This window comes from Pagrus major, chromosome 23 (genome assembly GCF_040436345.1).
Source record: "Pagrus major chromosome 23, Pma_NU_1.0".
Lineage (NCBI taxonomy): Eukaryota > Metazoa > Chordata > Actinopteri > Spariformes > Sparidae > Pagrus > Pagrus major.
In genome coordinates, this window is record NC_133237.1 from 11,963,963 (window position 1) to 11,981,744 (window position 17,782).

Consider the following 17,782-nt stretch of genomic DNA (forward strand, 5'->3'; position numbering starts at 1 on the left):
GGACATTAAATTATTTAACATTATATTTTGGCACTGAATTTTCATTACATATATAATGAAAATATATAACCTCCCGCCGCCTTGTATAAGTGTATATATGAGGCTTATATATATAATTTATTACATATATCAACCTCAATTAATATTAAGTCAGATATTTACATTCAATTTGTGTGTGTGTGATACACAGAGAAGGAAAGACAAAGTGAGGAAGAGAGAAAATGACTGTTGATCTCAAACTTTTCTCATGATAGAAATGAAAGTGTTCCTCCCTTTTACTGTTTCACTTTGTAAAATGTCACATGAGCCACTATAAAAACTAAAGAAAAACATTCAGTGTGTACTGTGTCCTCATGACTGTAACTCTTGATAGTTACAAATAAAGTATTGCCAAGTTCTCCAATGTTTTGGCCTCATAATAATTTAATAAATAAAATCACTTTCCCTTCACCCTTTTCCTCTCTCATGTTCTCATGCCGCCCACACTCTTGTTTTTTTTCTTTGCCGTCAATTTCTTACCCTTCATAAGGCACCAGTCCAAATGATGCAGAAAGCTGGACCGTGAAGTAGGACCCACGTTTGGCAGACCACCATAGATCAGTGCAACAAATCAAAATAAAGCACTTCCACAATCGAGAAACCAGAGATACAATGATGGTAAAAACAGAAAGATAACTTAAAATGAATGATAAAAGGGGAGTGAGGCCTAATGAATTTGTTTTTCCAAAAGAATTGAATCTTTCTGTGGTTTTAAATTCTCACCAAGACATTTTCTTCTTTAAATGGATACTTCATACTCCCGTGTATCCTGCTGGCAAAGTGAGAAAACACTCACAATCACTAAAACATAACCTAAGACTCTAAAATGAAGTATATTTCAAAAGACATATGCAAAAAATACAAATAAAATAGTCTAAGGTATCACTTAAAATAAATATAAAATACAGTACTTACCCCTGCCTCATAAAGAGGGTTGTTGAAATCGGACTCGACTGTAATGGGACTGTAGGAGTGTGTGTGAGAAAGAGACTTCCAGAAGAGCGGCTTCCATTCTAGTCTGCATATGCTGCAAATTAGAAAATAAAATGACATATAACCACACAAATAAAGACAGAAGCATATAGATTATTGTGAACATTAAGAAAAGTCTTAAAATGGCAGAGATGGATGAGTGTTTGTGATTTGATAGCCAGCGTACTCACTTTGTGTAATACATGTAAATTCCTCCAATCAGAAGGATGACCAGGATGATTGGCAGGATTATTGCCAAAGCAATATTCTCACTCAGGATCTGATGGGACGGCTCGAATGACTGGGACACTACAGAAAAAATAGTTAAAAGGTTACAGTGTCGTTCATAACATCACCACTAGATGGTGCCAAAGCAAGGAATTAAAAGCCTACATGTTGTAGCTTTGAGGCAGAAACAGACAAGTTTTCTACTCTTAGCATTTTCAAGTGGTATTATTGTTGGTGCTGCTGTCACAAAGACAACTGGAGTGCTTTTGTTTCCTCAGAGTAGCAACAACAACACAGGACAAAATGTGAATGCATTCATTCATTTAGTCTGTATTTCACTTCTGTCAGACAAATTGCATTGTGAAAGCGAGGATACACTGAAAGTGTCATTTTTCTATAGCAGTTATGTTGTGCAATCAACATTTACTTCATAATTGTCCATTTCCAGATTAAAAATGATGTCTGAAGAACATGTTTGACTTCATACAAATATCACAGATGGGAGAAGAGAGAAGAAATCACCTTCTAATTTGTGATCATCCAAGAGCTCCTCATACGCCACTGTGTGAAATGAAAAGAGAGAGAAAAATTAGGTAAATTATACCATTAAGTCCAAAATGCACCTTCAGCATCTCCTCACCATGTCTGATGCTGATCATCAGTATATTCTGTTACTAAGATAATGGTATGGTAAGAGCATTGTACCGTTGTATAATCAACAAACACTGAAATAAAACATTGTTAAAGGCAGTTGATCGTAAAAAACAGACCAGTGAGAATGTTGAGACAATAAAACCTTTACCTTTGCAAAAGGGCGGTGGGCTGTTCCACTGAGAGGGATGGCCGGGAACACAGCTGATGATGACCTCACCGATAAGTTCGTAGCCCTCGTAACAGAAGAAGCGCAGAGTTTCTCCTGCCTGGTAGCTGTGCTTGTACAAGGTTTGGTAGCCGTTGTCAGGAACACCGGGGTTTGGGCACGGGTCATATTTTACTGTTCAGGGCACGCAAAAACACACAGAGGATGGTCATGAATTTGCAGTTTACTTCCAAACCATTAAGCATAAAAAAGACAGATAATAGCAGCTGAGTGCAGGAGAGGGACTTACAGACACACTTTGGGCTGCGGTCGCTCCATTTGGGGGTGCCAGTGTCTCGTCCATGGCAGGAAATTTGGCTGGGACCCTCCAGCTGGTAGCCCTGGTTACAAGAGAAACGGACCACTGTTCCAACGGCAAACCCTGCTTCAGGACGCACTGAGCGCGCTCCGTTTACCACCTCTCCAGGATCAGGACACTGCTGGACTGCAGGGGACAGAGTCAGACACAGATGATAGCTTTTAACTCGATCCTGCCATTAGACTTCATCACAAGTAGTTTAATACAAAAAACAGAGGAGTAATAGCAGCACAGACGATGAGTGCATTAGCTGTTTTTGACAAAAGTTAAAAGTTATCTTTTATAATTTTTTGGGATATATATATCCCCAATAGAGCATGTACAACAGAAACTTCCTCCAACCAAGCCGCTAACTTATGGACACACACAAAAAATGTATTGACAGTTGCTTCTTTCACAAAGTAAGCTAATGTAAAAAGGCACTTGTGCATCAGGGGAAGTTGTTATTACATGGTTTGATCACTATTTAAAATATGTATATGTCAAATTGGCTTCAAAGCCCAACATGATACCTGGGGGCTTTGGAACGACATGCAAAAAAAGGTCCCAACCACAGGATAGCTCAGCTTAGCATAAAAACTGGAGACAAAGAGAAACAAGTAGCCTAGCCCTGTGCAAAGATAACATATACCTCCTCCCGTCGAATACAAAGCTCAACAATTAACACGTTATGTGTAGTTTGTTTAATTCTTGCCTAAAAGAAAGTGTCAAAACAACATTTTGCCTTTTTTCAGGGAGTTGTGTGGCAGACTATTTCTGGGTTGGTTACTAACTTCCAGCACACAACCCTGTATACAATCACAACTTGTGGTTTTTAAACACTTTTTGTATGGATTAAACAAATGACTTTAGAGGTGCTGGTAGGAGGATTTTGTAATCTTTGGACCGAGCCAGGCAAGCTATTTTCTCCTGTTTACGGTCTTTCTGCTGAGCTAAGCTAACTGGCTGTTGTTATATTTATCGTATAAAAATGAGAGTAGTGTCAATCTTCTCATACAACTCCTGGCAAAAGAGGAAAAGCTTATTTACAAAAATGTTTTAAATAAAAACCAGAGGAGCAAGATTCCTGGATGATAACGGCATTGACCATTTTTGCTAAAAGCGAAAAAGGTGAATGAAACCCAGATGTTTTGTTGAAGAATAAAACTACCAATGTCTTCATCTTATCTAACCTTTGCATACAGCGATCACTTTTCTTTGCTTATGCACTTTAAAAACTATTTAATTATCACATACAGATCCCAGCCCTTAACAAAGGTTTCTATGATGAGTTAAGATCTTTAAAGTCCCACTATGCGTCTCACCTTTGACACATGTAGGTGGACTGCTGCTCCACGAGAGATCCCACTGGCAGGTGATAATATCAGAGCCACTGATGTCATATCCCGGTTGGCACTGATAGGTCAGCACACTGCCTCTCACGGGGGAGGAGTGGGATGAGCTGATCCAGCCAAAATCAATTTGGGGGAGGGTAGGGCAGGTGTCGTTTGGCTCAACCTCTGCACGACACAGAAGGAAAGCAATGAAGGAAATTAAGACAGGTTATTTATGATCCCTTCCTCAGTAGAGGCCGACCTCCTGTTCAAGGTCGTCTTCTAAACAAGCCTGCTGAATATTTTAATTATAAAAATGTGTTTGCATTTTGAGCCACGAGAAATGTACTTACCACGGTAATGAATGAGGAATCCCTGACTCAGAATGAAACTGGAATCATCGGGATCACTCTGAAACTGAATGGTGACCTCTGACCCCCCAGACACAACCTGGAAACGCTCTCTTGACCCCAGGTATTGACCGATCACATGGGACATGAGATCACGACCGTCGAAGACGGTCAGCACATCAGTGTGGCGGATGTTTAAACTTTAAGACGAGAATAAAAAGCAGAAAGGAGGTTTCACTTCAGAGAGATGCTGTTTTTAAGACGAGCAGTCCACCCACTTGGTATTTTTTATTAGTCAGTACACAGCACAGAGAGGAAAGGCAGGAGATTATGTAAAGCTGCAACATGATATTATTTTCTTTTCCCTTTCATTTGCAATATTACTTTCAATAAGGGTCAACTTTACATATGGACCAAAGATGTTCAGTAATCTACCTACAATCTGCAAACAAACATTCATCACAATGCAAACTTGCTATTAGATGTTAAAAGGAAATAAATAAGAATCATATGAGTTGAATTTGCCTGAATGTGGTGCACACATGAGCTGATTTTGACACCAACATTTTGGTTAAATTGATGCATAATTTCTGCACAGTGCGTTTCTCTCTGATCTCTTTTCTACCATCTTCCACCAATCCAAGTCTTCACTTAAAGTGTATGGAAAACCATTGGCATGTAAGATGTTATCCTTTGGCAGTATGGGGAGATTGTCCTATGCATTTAACAACTTGCCAACTAATCTTTACATTTTGTGCTCAGAGCACCGTGAGAACAACAAATACATTTTCTAAAAGGATTGAATATTAAAAACAGCTCTATGCAGTATTTATGTATTTATTCAAGATATTTTTCTGTACCCCTACTAATAGAAATCTGTCATATTGCCAACCTTAGATTAAGCTCTTCGCTGGTTTGATTCAGAGTGTGAAATACATGGTTAAATAAATGGCTTTGCTGGTGTCCTGGTCATTATTACATCCTTTTTTCCCCCCTCCATTAGATAATAATCATCATCCTGGTTATGAAGCCTACTTGGCTGAAAGAGAATTTTGACCTCAGCAAATTAGAAAATTAGAGGCCGCATCCGCTTAGATTAGCAATACTCACATCTGGACATCCAGTTCAATGCGTTTCTCCTCGTTCCCGTGGATCTGCCATACACAGTCCAGTCCCTTGGAGTAGCTCTGGGGCCAATCGGGAGACAGGATGGTACCCAAGGGCTCGGTCAGCTCCCCTCCACACAGAGCTAACAGAGCAGAGGAGAAGAGAGAAACCGAGGTGAGACAGACAGAATGATGAAAGAGGTGATGAAATAACAACAGAAAGTGGAAAACGAGAAGCAACTGGAGAAAAATGAAATATTAATGGTGGGAGTGAAATGATCAAGGAGAGTTGATAAAGATCTCAGAAGACACTTAAAGGAGAGAGACGTTCTGAATAGTGTATGGTATCAAAAGCAAACAGCTTACTGAAAACTTTCATTAGTTACACATCCGTGCTGTTTGCATAGCATCATTAAAAACTGTAGTTGTTTGTAGTCTGCCTGTTGTCTATTATCCTGCAGCAATTGGCCAGATCAAATACAGCATATGATCTAGGGCTGCTTAATTATTCCAAAGTGCAATATCAAAATCACAGAAGCTGGTAAAGATAAAAAAACAAAAAAAGTATGAGAATAATAAAAGTAATTACTGTCCACAAATGTGGACACACTGTAGTAAATCATAATACACACAATAATAAATAACTCTACATGCACAGTACAGAAAAACAATAGTGAAAATGGTTCCAGTGTGAATGATGTTTATGAATTCATTTAGTAAATGTTCTTGGTCACTGCAGCTGCTCTGTAGTGTCTGTCTCAGGGGGATGAAGGGGGATGAAAGGGGATGAACTGTATCAGACACAATTCTCTGCACTTTCTATTTTACCTGCATGGCTTAAACACATCCCAGCTGTTCTGCTCTTTCCCTTTAATTTTACTGGCCATGTTTGTAATATTGTGCAGCCCTAGTAAGATAAATTAAGATCACTTTGACACGAATACCTCATCACTTCACATTAACCACAGCATCTTATAATATAAAAAGTGTATCATTATGGAAGTGACAACTCCAGAGTGCAAATTAAAGTGAGAAGAACCAAATGTAGCACTTCTATTTCCATACCAACCGACATTGTTGCCTGCGAGAAAACATTCAATTAGATATTGCTTGGAGGATGCTGCTGACGTTACATAAAATACCAGGACAGAAAGCAACTCCAATTAAAGCTGAGGCATGAAACTGTGAAGTGACACACACACACACACACACACACACACACACACACACACACACACACACACACACACACACACACACACACACACACACAAACACACACATGTCCAGCTGTGGAGAGAATAAAGGATTGTTCACAGAAACATGTGAGAAACAGTGCATGAAGGCAGTTACATCCTAAAAACTTAAAAGTATATTTGACTAAATTCTAGTCAAAATATCTCATTGCAATTGATATAAGACACAGTCGACTAGAAAGTGACATTTCAGTGACACATAAGACACTTATAAGGCAATTCTTTTTCATTCTTCTTGCAGATTTCTTTACTTATCTCATACTAATTTTGGAAAAATGGCATTTTTCCAGTGTACAAACAGTTCCTTGGGAACATTTTAACCACAACATCATTTGTCAAATGTATTTCAGAGAGAGCATAATGAGAAAATATGAGCAGAATCATACAACATGGACTAAATACTGAAAAGCAGCTTTTTTTCCAGTTGGGATCGATCTTTAACAGATTATCAATCGCATAGATCCTCAAGACAACCATAAAAAACTCCGACCTCTTCTCCATGCAGAGTCCTCAAGTTGCTGATATCACCATCTGTATACATCACTGTTGTATGCACTACTTGTGCTTTCCTGTAAGCAGATATACCACACAACACGATGACAGTTCAGGTCGTCTTAAACGCTTTGTTTAAACTATAGCACCTGTGTTTCTCTGACAGGAAGCAATATATCTGCTAGTTTTATGTATATCTGCCTCAGTCTCTCTGCTCCTCTCAGTTTTCACAGCATGGCAGCAGATGAGCATATGACACAGTCAGCGTGGTGACAACATCCTGACACTTCAGGCACCCATCTCAACGCAGTTCAGTATGAGTATTAATGAATCAAATGACTTTCTCACTTCTCACAAAATTTGCAGATCTCCATGTGTTCAATTCAATCAAGAAAATGAAGCCAAGAAACAACAGAATGAAGGACGAGAAACAAGAAACAAAAAAACAAGTTGATGCTGGCAGAATTCTCATCTATTCCAAATACAGCCAAAGCTCTTACCTCTGCACACAGGCTCGCTGTCGTTCCAGTGGGGATTGCTGGGGTCGACACACTCGATCGTCCCTGAACCTTGCTCCATGACAAAGCCTGGAGAGCAGGTGAAGGTCACAGTGGTGCCCAGCTGATAGGTGATGTCACTGCTGCTGAAATTTCCATGGGGCATGTAGGGCTCCCAGCAGTGTTCATCATCGAAAGCTAAAAAAGAGAATAAGAAATTAGACACACACTAAAAGTATCCACCTATTCCACAGATCCTGGTTTTGTGTTCTAGTAGTTCTTCCCTGGCTTGACGTCATTGCCATACCTATTTAATTGAGGTGGGAGTGAAGCTTTTCACTTGGGATGACCCAGAATCTCAAAACGTCTTGGCTAGAAAAACCCAGGTGTAAGACACTAAAAGCTTAAGCAGTGAGCATTGCCAAAGCCTAAAATAAATCCCAGTGAAGTGTGGGCAGACTGTAAGCACTTATGTAGCTCATTATGGTGCTCTTAAAAACAAAATAATGACAAGACAGGCTTGGATTTTAAGAAGGCTCTATTCTATTTACCTCACTGCCAGTTAAGTTATAATATATAAAAAAATCCAACAAATTATCTATAACTTGTGGAAAAGACCTCATGTAAAGAAAAGGATGCAGGCCGAGTATCCAAAGTCTATCTGCTCACCCTCATAGCGCAGAGCCAGAAGCAGAGGGATAGAGGAAGAATCAGCTGTGAGCTCCAGGTACAGTGTGGAGCTCTCACTTAGCAGCCCACGCTCTGGGACATCATCCAGGTCTGAGTCAAAGAGCGGGGAGGACAGGGAACTGTTTCCACTGCGCACAATTAACCTGAGAGGAACAAAGCACAATGGCAAGTTAGTGAAATAAGGGAGATGTATCTGAATAGGGGGTGTGAATGTGTATTGGTATCAGATTGAAGGTAGTTAACGTCAACAAGTCTGGTGTAAGAACTGACACTGGTGTAGAATACAAATGTTTTGCTTTTGTGTAGGATATATGTGAGTACTTAGAAATTAATTTTAAGGGTTTGTTCTGGACTTTTAAATACGAGCTAAACAGTTTTCTTTTTGCATTATTTATGATAATTACATATAATGTTTGCCTGTCATTAACTCAACCCATGTGACTGTGGTATCCATAGACCACAGAGGTATACTTTTATTCATATCTCACTGATGCTTTATTCTATTTTTTCCAATTTTTCACCACTTTGTCAATCAATTTGTTCCCAATGACTACATGTTATTGTTTTTCAATATGTCAGTCATTTTGAAGGGCACAGACACAGGAGAGAATGAAGGTTAAGTAATGGTGCTGGGTAGTGTTGTTGTCTACCTAGCCTACTTGGGCAGGGTCGAGGCAAAAAAGCAATAACACTAACTATTTGCATCATGGGTAATGTATTAGCCAGAATATTCATAGAAAGAAGCATATAGGGAGTCAAAGGTAGGAGAGCACTGCATCAAGGTTAAATTGTCTATTATTTGTCGATCATAAATTGGGTAGCTTTAGGGGTGTGAAATTTTAAATGAAAACACTATGCTTAAAAAAATTAGCAAATAAAGCATTAAAATTAATTTCAGTTCAGCTGAACATGAACCAAAGGTCAGAACAAATAAAGGGAAGGCTTTATTTGTTCTGACTGACTCAAGAGTTTTCAAATTTGTAAGATAAGATACCACAACAAAAATTACCAACCTCACAACAAACAGGACATTGGTAATTACATTTTACCTCAACAGGCGTACTCTCTTCAGCCCTAAAACCAGAGTCACAAAACAGACTGTGACACACACACTAGTGAAAAACACAAACTTACTTATCATCATCCTCATCCAGTGCAATCCTTTCAAAGTGCAGGTGGAGTCTGTGGCCCTCTTTGGCTTCTATTAACCAGTGGCAGCTTAGGTTATTCCCATTACTGTGGTTGCTGACAGATGGAGGGGGTGGAGACAATATCCGGCCCACTGTTGCGTTACGAATCCACCCTCCACAAGACACAGCTAAGGCAAAATAATATGCCACACATTATTTTCCAAAGACGAGCATGTATATCAACCGTTCCATTTAATTCAAATCAAAATCAGTTTACTGACCGACACACTGGGGCTCAGGAGTGCTCCAGTGGGGCTGTGTTGCGTTGACACAAGTAGCCACCTCATGGCCACGAACCTGGAAACCTGGATCACAGTGGAAGTGTGCCTGACCTCCAGGATGGATATCTGTCACTGTCACTCCACCGCTCTCAGGAGACAAAGGGAATGGGCAAGACAGCAGAAAGGCTGTTGATGAAAACAAAAGGAAGAAAATGACATTCATTCAGTAGACAATAAGATGTTAAGTATACAGTTCAAAAAGGATATTTTCTCTCACACATCCTGACAAAATTTGTGACCCTTCAGTTTTCCCTCCACATTCCACCAAATAATCTGTTGCGTGTTGATCTTTAGATCGTCAAGATGCTGTCAGTCTGGCTTTTTCTTCACCTCTCACATCACCACCACGAACGGCAGATTGTCCCAGGTGACTCGACAGAGCAGAAGCCATCTTCCACTGGTTGTCACTTCAACAACACTGGCATTGTCTATCATGATGAGTCCTCAATTTATCAAGATACTACTGAAGTCTAATCATCAAAAACTTTCCCTCATGATTCCTGATAAATGTTGTCATTCATTTGAAATCTCTTTTTCCTTACAGGACTTGTAGAGCTCAGTGTTGCTCTGCTAGGGTTAGCAACTTGACACATGGAAGAATGTGCTGCTCAGAAATTGTATAATGCATCTACACATCTACTATGCTTTTTTTTTTACTATGAGAAAAACGTAAATTGCTAAAATTATCTTACTGTTTAAAAACATGTCCAAAACATAAATCCAAGGTGCAAGTGAAAACATCTAGCAAACATTTCTAGTTATTTCATGAAACCTGAAGGGTTGACTTACCTTGATAATGGAGGCTGAACACGCCATGGTTGGTCTGTTGGAGGCTGCGATAGTGGATGTACACCTGATTGGTTGTACTGCGAATCACCTGGCCCTCTCTCATCAGGGTCTCGTTGGCTAAGAGCTCTGGTCCCAAACCGCCATACCCCATGATCGTCAGGGACTCTTTCTTAGAAAGGTTCACCTTCCTCACCTGGAGGACAAAAGGGAAAAAAACAATCACTGATCTACAGCCTTATCTAACTAATACTCTACAGAGTTAAAGTCTTCCTATCCAAATATTGCACATTGAAGATGAACAAAGAAAAAATATCTTAATTTAATTCATTAATGATGGGCATATATCCCCATCTTTTGAGTTGTTTAGTTTAATTAACCAACATTCCACACGGGCCTCATTAGCTGAAAGTGAATAGTGTGAAGCTGATAGACCATACTGCTGCTTCGACATTGTTACTATTAGAATTACAGTGTACTCCCATGTGATTACTATTTCGTTTTGTTCTTAAGATGCAGATAATTATGAATGGTTTATCTTCTCAACATGCACCACTGACCTGCTGCTATTTATTAAACTGAAACATTGTGTATCTAAATTGACAGACATCTGAAACCACATGAGATAAAAGATCTAATGAGGTTTATTTTAAGTCTAATTTTTGTACTGTCAATATTAGATCAAAGACATCATTAAAATGGACAGTGGAAATATGTTTTTGAAAAGATTAATGTTTATGGAGTCACAGGAATAATGCACCTTACCTGAATTTCCACACCATAACCTGCATACACAGTGATGCTGTAGGTGCATTCCAGTGGGGAAAAAGATGATGTCGATGCAGGATCTGGTGACTCGACAACATCCTCCATTGCTGACAAAGTCGCATTGCATTGTACTGTGAAAAGAGGGAAAAGACAGAAGAAGAAACCGTGAAAAACAGTGTGGTGAGAAATACATCTAATGCTTTTTAAATTAAATTCCTAAATCAAACAAACATTTTTTTTTAAATTTAGCAACAGCATGACTAACTTTAATATAGTTTAAGTACTTTGCTCAAAGGGTTCATTGCTTTTTTTCCCCCAGCCGGTCAAATGATTTTTGGAGGTGCACCCATGGGGAATGGTAACATATTTACATGGCCTCAGACATACAGTTTACCCTTGGTACAGTGGGAAACAAAATAATATTAGGAAGAATACATGATTACTGAATAAGTTCAGCTCTTCTCCACCCCCTTAAAATCTGTGCGCTCCCCACTAGTGATGATACAACTATTTGCTCTTCTCTCCCTCCTGAGCCATCATGAAAGCTGACCTTGCAGTCCCCATCAAACTGACACCAATTAATCTGAAAGTAGCTGACAGATAGCTGGGGCTTCATTTGATCGGCCTAATGACGTGAATGCTTGTCCAGTGTATCCAGGCTCCCATCTGATGAGGTGCATGCTGAGTGTGAATGCAAGGTGCGTGTAAATAAAATGACTTTTCAGATTCATCCCATTTTAGGCAGTCTTTTGCTGTGTAGTTATTGTGCATGTTCATTTTACCGATGAAGAATAAAGACTATTAATGATAATAATAATCTCTTTTGTTCGTGGCCATAGGTGTTTCTAGGTGATTATTAAAGCTGTATTAAGTTACATTTGGCTGCATTTCATGGCACAAAAATGTCACTGCTATACCTTTTGCATTTATAAATAATTTTCTTCTTCTGCATGATCTTGTTGCAACACAGTGACCTGTTTTTGGTGAGAGTGATAACTGCTGAGAGTTTACTGTGTGAACTTTGTATCCACTGATTCTCGAAGATGCCTCCTACACTCCTGATGATCTACAGTGCAAAAACCAAGGGGAGTTATAAAGAATTCCTAGTCATCAGAAAAATGTTAGATGAAGCACAGGCACAATACTGGCTGCACATGATGTATTTGAGGTTCTGTACTGATTAAGTCATGTGTACTGTACTTGTGCTGTAATTAAATGGCTACACGGAAGCTTCCCTCAATTAGAGGGGGCAGATGGGCTACACATACTTCTCCTGCTGCTTTCAGATGTAGCACAATGCTGTAGTGATTTAATAACCTGGGAAGGGAAGACCCTGATCTTACAAGTAATTGTATCGGGCTGACACTCACAAGAATTATAACTATACAGGTCAGACTCTACTTAGCTGCCATGCTGTAATCAAATTGAAACTGTATTTCTGGCGCGCGTATAAATGCATTTACTGGTTGAGGAATGTATAAAAACAAACAGCTATAACATGCATAGAAGAGCTTTTTTTTGTGGTTATGGAAAAGTCTACTTGGGTGTGCATCCCCCCCAAAAGCACAAAACGCAAAATTCTCCTGTGCTGTTCATCTCTTTCAAGTAGGTCAGTGGTGAAAGATGCAAATCATAGTCATCACTGACACCAAAATAGCTGTGCACGGCTAGATAGGCAGTGACAAACCCCCTACTGTGCACATCATCAGAATATCTACTGGATCAAGGGAAACATCGCTGAGCTCCAGGAAATTGTCATCCGCCAGTACAATTCTTTGTGGTAAGCATAAACTGAAAGTTGAACATTATGTATTACCAAAGTTGTAACAGATGTTAATAGCATCAGTCAGTTAATACTAAAAAAAATGCTAGTTCTCCAAGCTAGTAACTATGGGACATTTGTGCATTGTTGGTAAGCCATGTTTTTTTGTTGGGTTGACTGATTTTAAGCAGGTCAGTACTATGTGTGTCTCATCTTTGGATACATTTCCCTAAATAGAGAAACAGCAAAAATGCTAAGGCCATTTTGATCCTGAATGCTTTCAGTGAGTTGACTGGACCACACCCACATTAACATGGTCCCTCCTGTTGTCTCCATATTGGTACTGTTGTGTAATGGGGGCAGTGTCTAATACTGGATGTTGTAGACAAGAGCAAAACTCAGCCAGTGATCAATCAGGGGCATATGTATCACAGGGGGTAATTCTTATTCTACCACTTCTTCTACTTCATTGAAAGATTGCCGAGTAGCTCAGATGATTTGAAAAACATTAAAATCATGATTTGCAAAAAAAAGGTCCACATAATTATCCAAAGTATCAACATATTCTTCGCATGAGGGTTATCTCTACTATATTTATTGCCACAATAACCAATAAATCACCACCTACACTTAGTATAATCACATTTTTCATCTCAGACAGTGGGCTTGAGCACCACAGTTCTTCCTCATCTATGAGCTTGTCAGGCAGGGAAATCCAATCTGAGCCTGATAATAACAACCTGGCTTTTCATCAGTAAGTGGCAGTATGCAGGTGTCAGTACATCAATTAAATTGGGCAAAAATTAAAGGTAATTCCTACCAGTGAGTACTGTCTGAGTTGAAGCACTGCCTTGGGTGAAGCAGTAATGTGTTGGATTGCCCCGCATTAAATTATTTTATTGACCGAATGACTGACTGAAACTGCTGCTATGCTTCGGTGGAATCAAATTATTGACCACCACTTGTAACATAAATGGCATCCGGGGAGGAAAGGGCTTTACAGTCCATTTGACTAACAAAGAACAGCAACAAAAAGGTGTTTGCTAGAAGCATCAATAAGTGGAAGGCAACCTAGCACCTTTCACATATACAGTATGGCAGATTTTAAAAAAGTGCCACACAGTAATTCAGCTGACAGTGTTAACTGAGCATACAGAACGGTAGCAGTAAATGAAAAATGTGCCACTTTGATTCTGGTCCTTTCTGCATTTGTGAAAGACAGAGAGGATTTTAGTGTAGCAGACACACTTGTGTGCCATCACATAATTCTTTCATGGCAGAGAGTGTATAATAACGTGTGTCCACAACACATAATGAGCATGTGTTGAGCATGTTGAAATTCTTTTCAAGAAATTTTTATTAATAGTTCAACATTTTGGGAAATAAGCTTACCTGCTTACATGCTGAGAGTTAGACGAGAAGATAGACATTGCCCTCATTTCTTTACTGTAAATACAACATGTAGCTGGAGCAAACAGCTTGTTAGCATTAGCTTAGCATGGTATAAAAACTGGAAACAGTGGGAAACAGCTAGTCCAGCTCTGTCTGAGGATAAAAAATCTTCTAACTAGTAAAATGGATGGTAAATGGAGTTGCATTTATATTGTGCTTTTCTGTCTAACAACCACACAAAGCACTTTATAACCTTTGCTACATTCACCCATTCACACACACATACATACACTGATGGCAGAGGCTGCATCGCAAGGTTCTGACCTGCTGATCAGAAGCCACGCAGCGCTTCCTAACAAAAGTGCCACACAGTATTTCTGCGCTCAGTCATTCACACTCACACACACATCGATGGAACAGCCATTGGGAGCAATTTGGGTTTCAGTATCTTGCCAAGGGATAATTCAACATGCAGCTGGAAGCTTGAACCACTGACCTTCTGATAAGTGGACGACCCGCCCTACCTGCTGAGCCACAGCCAACTGCAGTGCAGCTAAAGCTCACTGATCTACAGATTATATCTTGTTTATCTTACACTCTAAAACTCTGGTTACCTACTTCCCCTGTCTGTAGTCTTACTGCTAAGCTAAGCTAACCAGCTGCTGGCGGTAACGTCATATTTACCACACAAACAAGAGACTAGTATCTACTCATCACACTCATGGTAAGAAAGAGAACTAGTCTATTTAAGAAAATGTCAAATTATTCCTTTAGGCTCTGACTGTGTTGTCATGATATATTTGAGACACTTCCTTGCTACTTAGAGGGTGTATTATACAGGCTTGAAATGACAATTCCCAGTGAAGACAAAACAAAAACAATGGAACCACAGAGAGTGCTCGACACACATACACCTCATTGATCATTCATCTCATGACATTTCCGTCCTCATATCTAGTGTAAATCAGCTGACCCACCTCCTACCTACTCAATCACATTTCCTCAACTCTCGTTTGTAGCTTTTGCTCGAATGATGTCTTTTATTTCATGAGCAGAATGAGTAACAGCTCTCATCCACCTGCAGTGAGAGCTGCACAGGCACCCTGGCCTGTCGTAATGTTGTCTCACATCAGACAATCACTCATACAGGGTGCTATTCTGTTCTTCAGCACCCCCTATTAGTATTCTGGTCATAACGGCGTCACTGACTGACTGGTTTATCACATTAATACTTCTCTTCTTACAATTTAATTACTATAAAAGTGGTGAACAGTAGTGCCCAATGATTAAGAACAATTTGTTTGTTGTACCTAAAAGACAAAAAGCATATTTGGACTTTATTGTCAAGATTCTTCTGGATACAGAACTTTTCATGTGACAATGTGAAAGAACAGCGATTGTCCGAATTCGAAGTCCCTCTTGTATGTCTAGCTGACTTCTCTGGAGCTCCATACATCTTGTCCTTTATGACTTATAATTGTAGGTAATGAATAAAGATTTTTACTTGGATTAAAATTATCTGTAAAGTACACAGAGAGGGCTAAGAAAACAAAGTTAATGTGTTCCTGGTTCAACCACTTAGTAACAGACAATATAGATCCTGGATTTACCTTCACTACCCTGTGCTTTGTTTTCTGCACCATGTGTTTCTGTTTTCAGTGCCAGCTATCCTAACCATCACCTAAGTCAAGATGCACACGTCCATGTTACAGACATTTAACTGACACATCTGACAGCTTTCTTCTCACAGCAGTTCAGGCTGGTAAACCAATCTTCTGTGTAAACACTTTTTGCATTGTACCTCCAAATGTTTATAGCATGAATCCTGAAATGTAAAAATACAAAAAGCACATTATTTGTTGCAGAAAAAAGACCAGAAGCATAGATAAACATGTCTGTACTTTGCTTGGTTGTTTTCAACTCATATTATTATCAAACATCAAGCTAAAAATAAGCTACAATTCTAAAATCAATACTGGATGCTGAACGTGTTACAGACTGCAACTTCACACTATCAGCAGGTAAATGGGAAATTGCTGCATTTATATAACAGGTAGCTATGTTAACTCCATAGCTAGCTTTAAAAAATAGCTTTAAAAGTCATCAAAGACTGTCTTTGTGACAATGTGGCAATCTTCTAAATAATAGAAAGTACTCGTGAATCTTTCTTTGCATGTAACTCACATACAGTAACCTGTTGTTGTATGTTTTAACATGAATATTTTATGACAACATGTTTCATGTTACCTTGTCTGTCAAGATCTTCTTGTTACTCTGTCTTCAAAGAGAGGCAGAGGAGACAAATTGCTGGAGTTGCGATGGGAACCAAAGTCATTCAGAAGGAATTCACTGTCAACGCTGGCGCAAACGAAAACTGAGCACCTCTAATGCCGCCGCTGAAATGTTTAATTATTTGTTCACGCATTTTCACATCGCTTTATCAGAAACCTTCATCAATAAACAACCAAAACTCAGGGGAAGCCAGGTGGTGGCATGCAAGTACCTGGCATGTGCATTGTGGTTATGGTGGTCGTGGTGATCAGAGTGGTGGTTGTCTCCTCCTCGATGGGCAGCGAGGACATGGTATTCCTTGATCCTGTCTGGCTGGCAGCAGCTGAGGAACTTAAAGCCGTGGTGAGCAGGCCTGGTGATATGACTGTTGCTGTTGACTCGGTCTGCCCCATCCCAGGCACAGCTTGCGTCGGATTGGTGGTAGTACCTGCAGAGTCCAAAGGTTCAGTTCCAATAAGCAATCATCATTCTACTCTAGCTACATTACCTAAGCCATAAAGGTCTGTGTTAGTGTACCTGTGCCTGCAGAAGCCTCTCCTAAGTATTCCTTACTCTGCAGGGCAGCATGGATCAGGTCGCCCAGAGGGTAAGAGTCTGGGGTGGATGTTGGTGGTGTATCAGGCTCAGGAGTCATAAAGCTCATACCTGCAATCAGTGGAAGTAATTATTGTTTGCAAAAACAAATTGAAAACAAACCTATATAGCAGGACATTGCAAGCAAACTTCTAGATTTGAGATAAAAAAAACAAACAAAAAACAACACACTGCACCAGTGCATGTTTGTGGTGGGCAACAAATGTGCACACACACACACACACATGCACTGACTAGAGTTACCTGAAACTAGGTGTATCATGGTGACAGACATCATCACAGCAAGGCGTGTGAACCCCATGGCTTTGTATGAAACTCAAGGACCTGGGAAGGTTAAAATGAGCAGATTGATTAGCAAACTATTATATAATCATGTAAATAGAACGATTACTGTATCTTCTACTGTCATGTAATTGCTTATCAGTGGCTTGTAATTACTACAGGCTGCACACAAAAAACCCATGTTGGCTAAAGTGGTAAAATATTAGTCATAATTTAAAATTCTATCGTTATTCAGGTACTGAGCATATGTTTACATCACACAGGCCACAATGACTCGGATCAGAGGATCATTGCGATTTGATACTGTAAACGCT

The 17,782-nt window shown here is 39.6% G+C and overlaps 1 protein-coding gene across 1 annotated transcript; it reads right to left on the reverse strand.

Annotated features, from left to right (window-relative positions):
* Nucleotides 1-778: 778 nt before the first annotated feature.
* On the reverse strand, nucleotides 779-17,487 carry sez6l2 (seizure related 6 homolog (mouse)-like 2). Its single transcript, XM_073494946.1, has 18 exons — nucleotides 17,430-17,487; nucleotides 17,109-17,237; nucleotides 16,804-17,019; nucleotides 11,144-11,277; nucleotides 10,382-10,574; nucleotides 9,533-9,718; nucleotides 9,256-9,439; nucleotides 8,101-8,264; nucleotides 7,435-7,629; nucleotides 5,191-5,329; nucleotides 4,084-4,280; nucleotides 3,722-3,916; nucleotides 2,349-2,543; nucleotides 2,042-2,233; nucleotides 1,762-1,800; nucleotides 1,203-1,320; nucleotides 955-1,066; nucleotides 779-808 (listed from the first exon to the last, which is right to left on the reverse strand). The coding sequence occupies exons 1-18, from the start codon at nucleotides 17,485-17,487 to the stop codon at nucleotides 779-781; spliced, it is 2,676 nt and encodes an 891-aa protein (XP_073351047.1).
* Nucleotides 17,488-17,782: the final 295 nt, after the last annotated feature.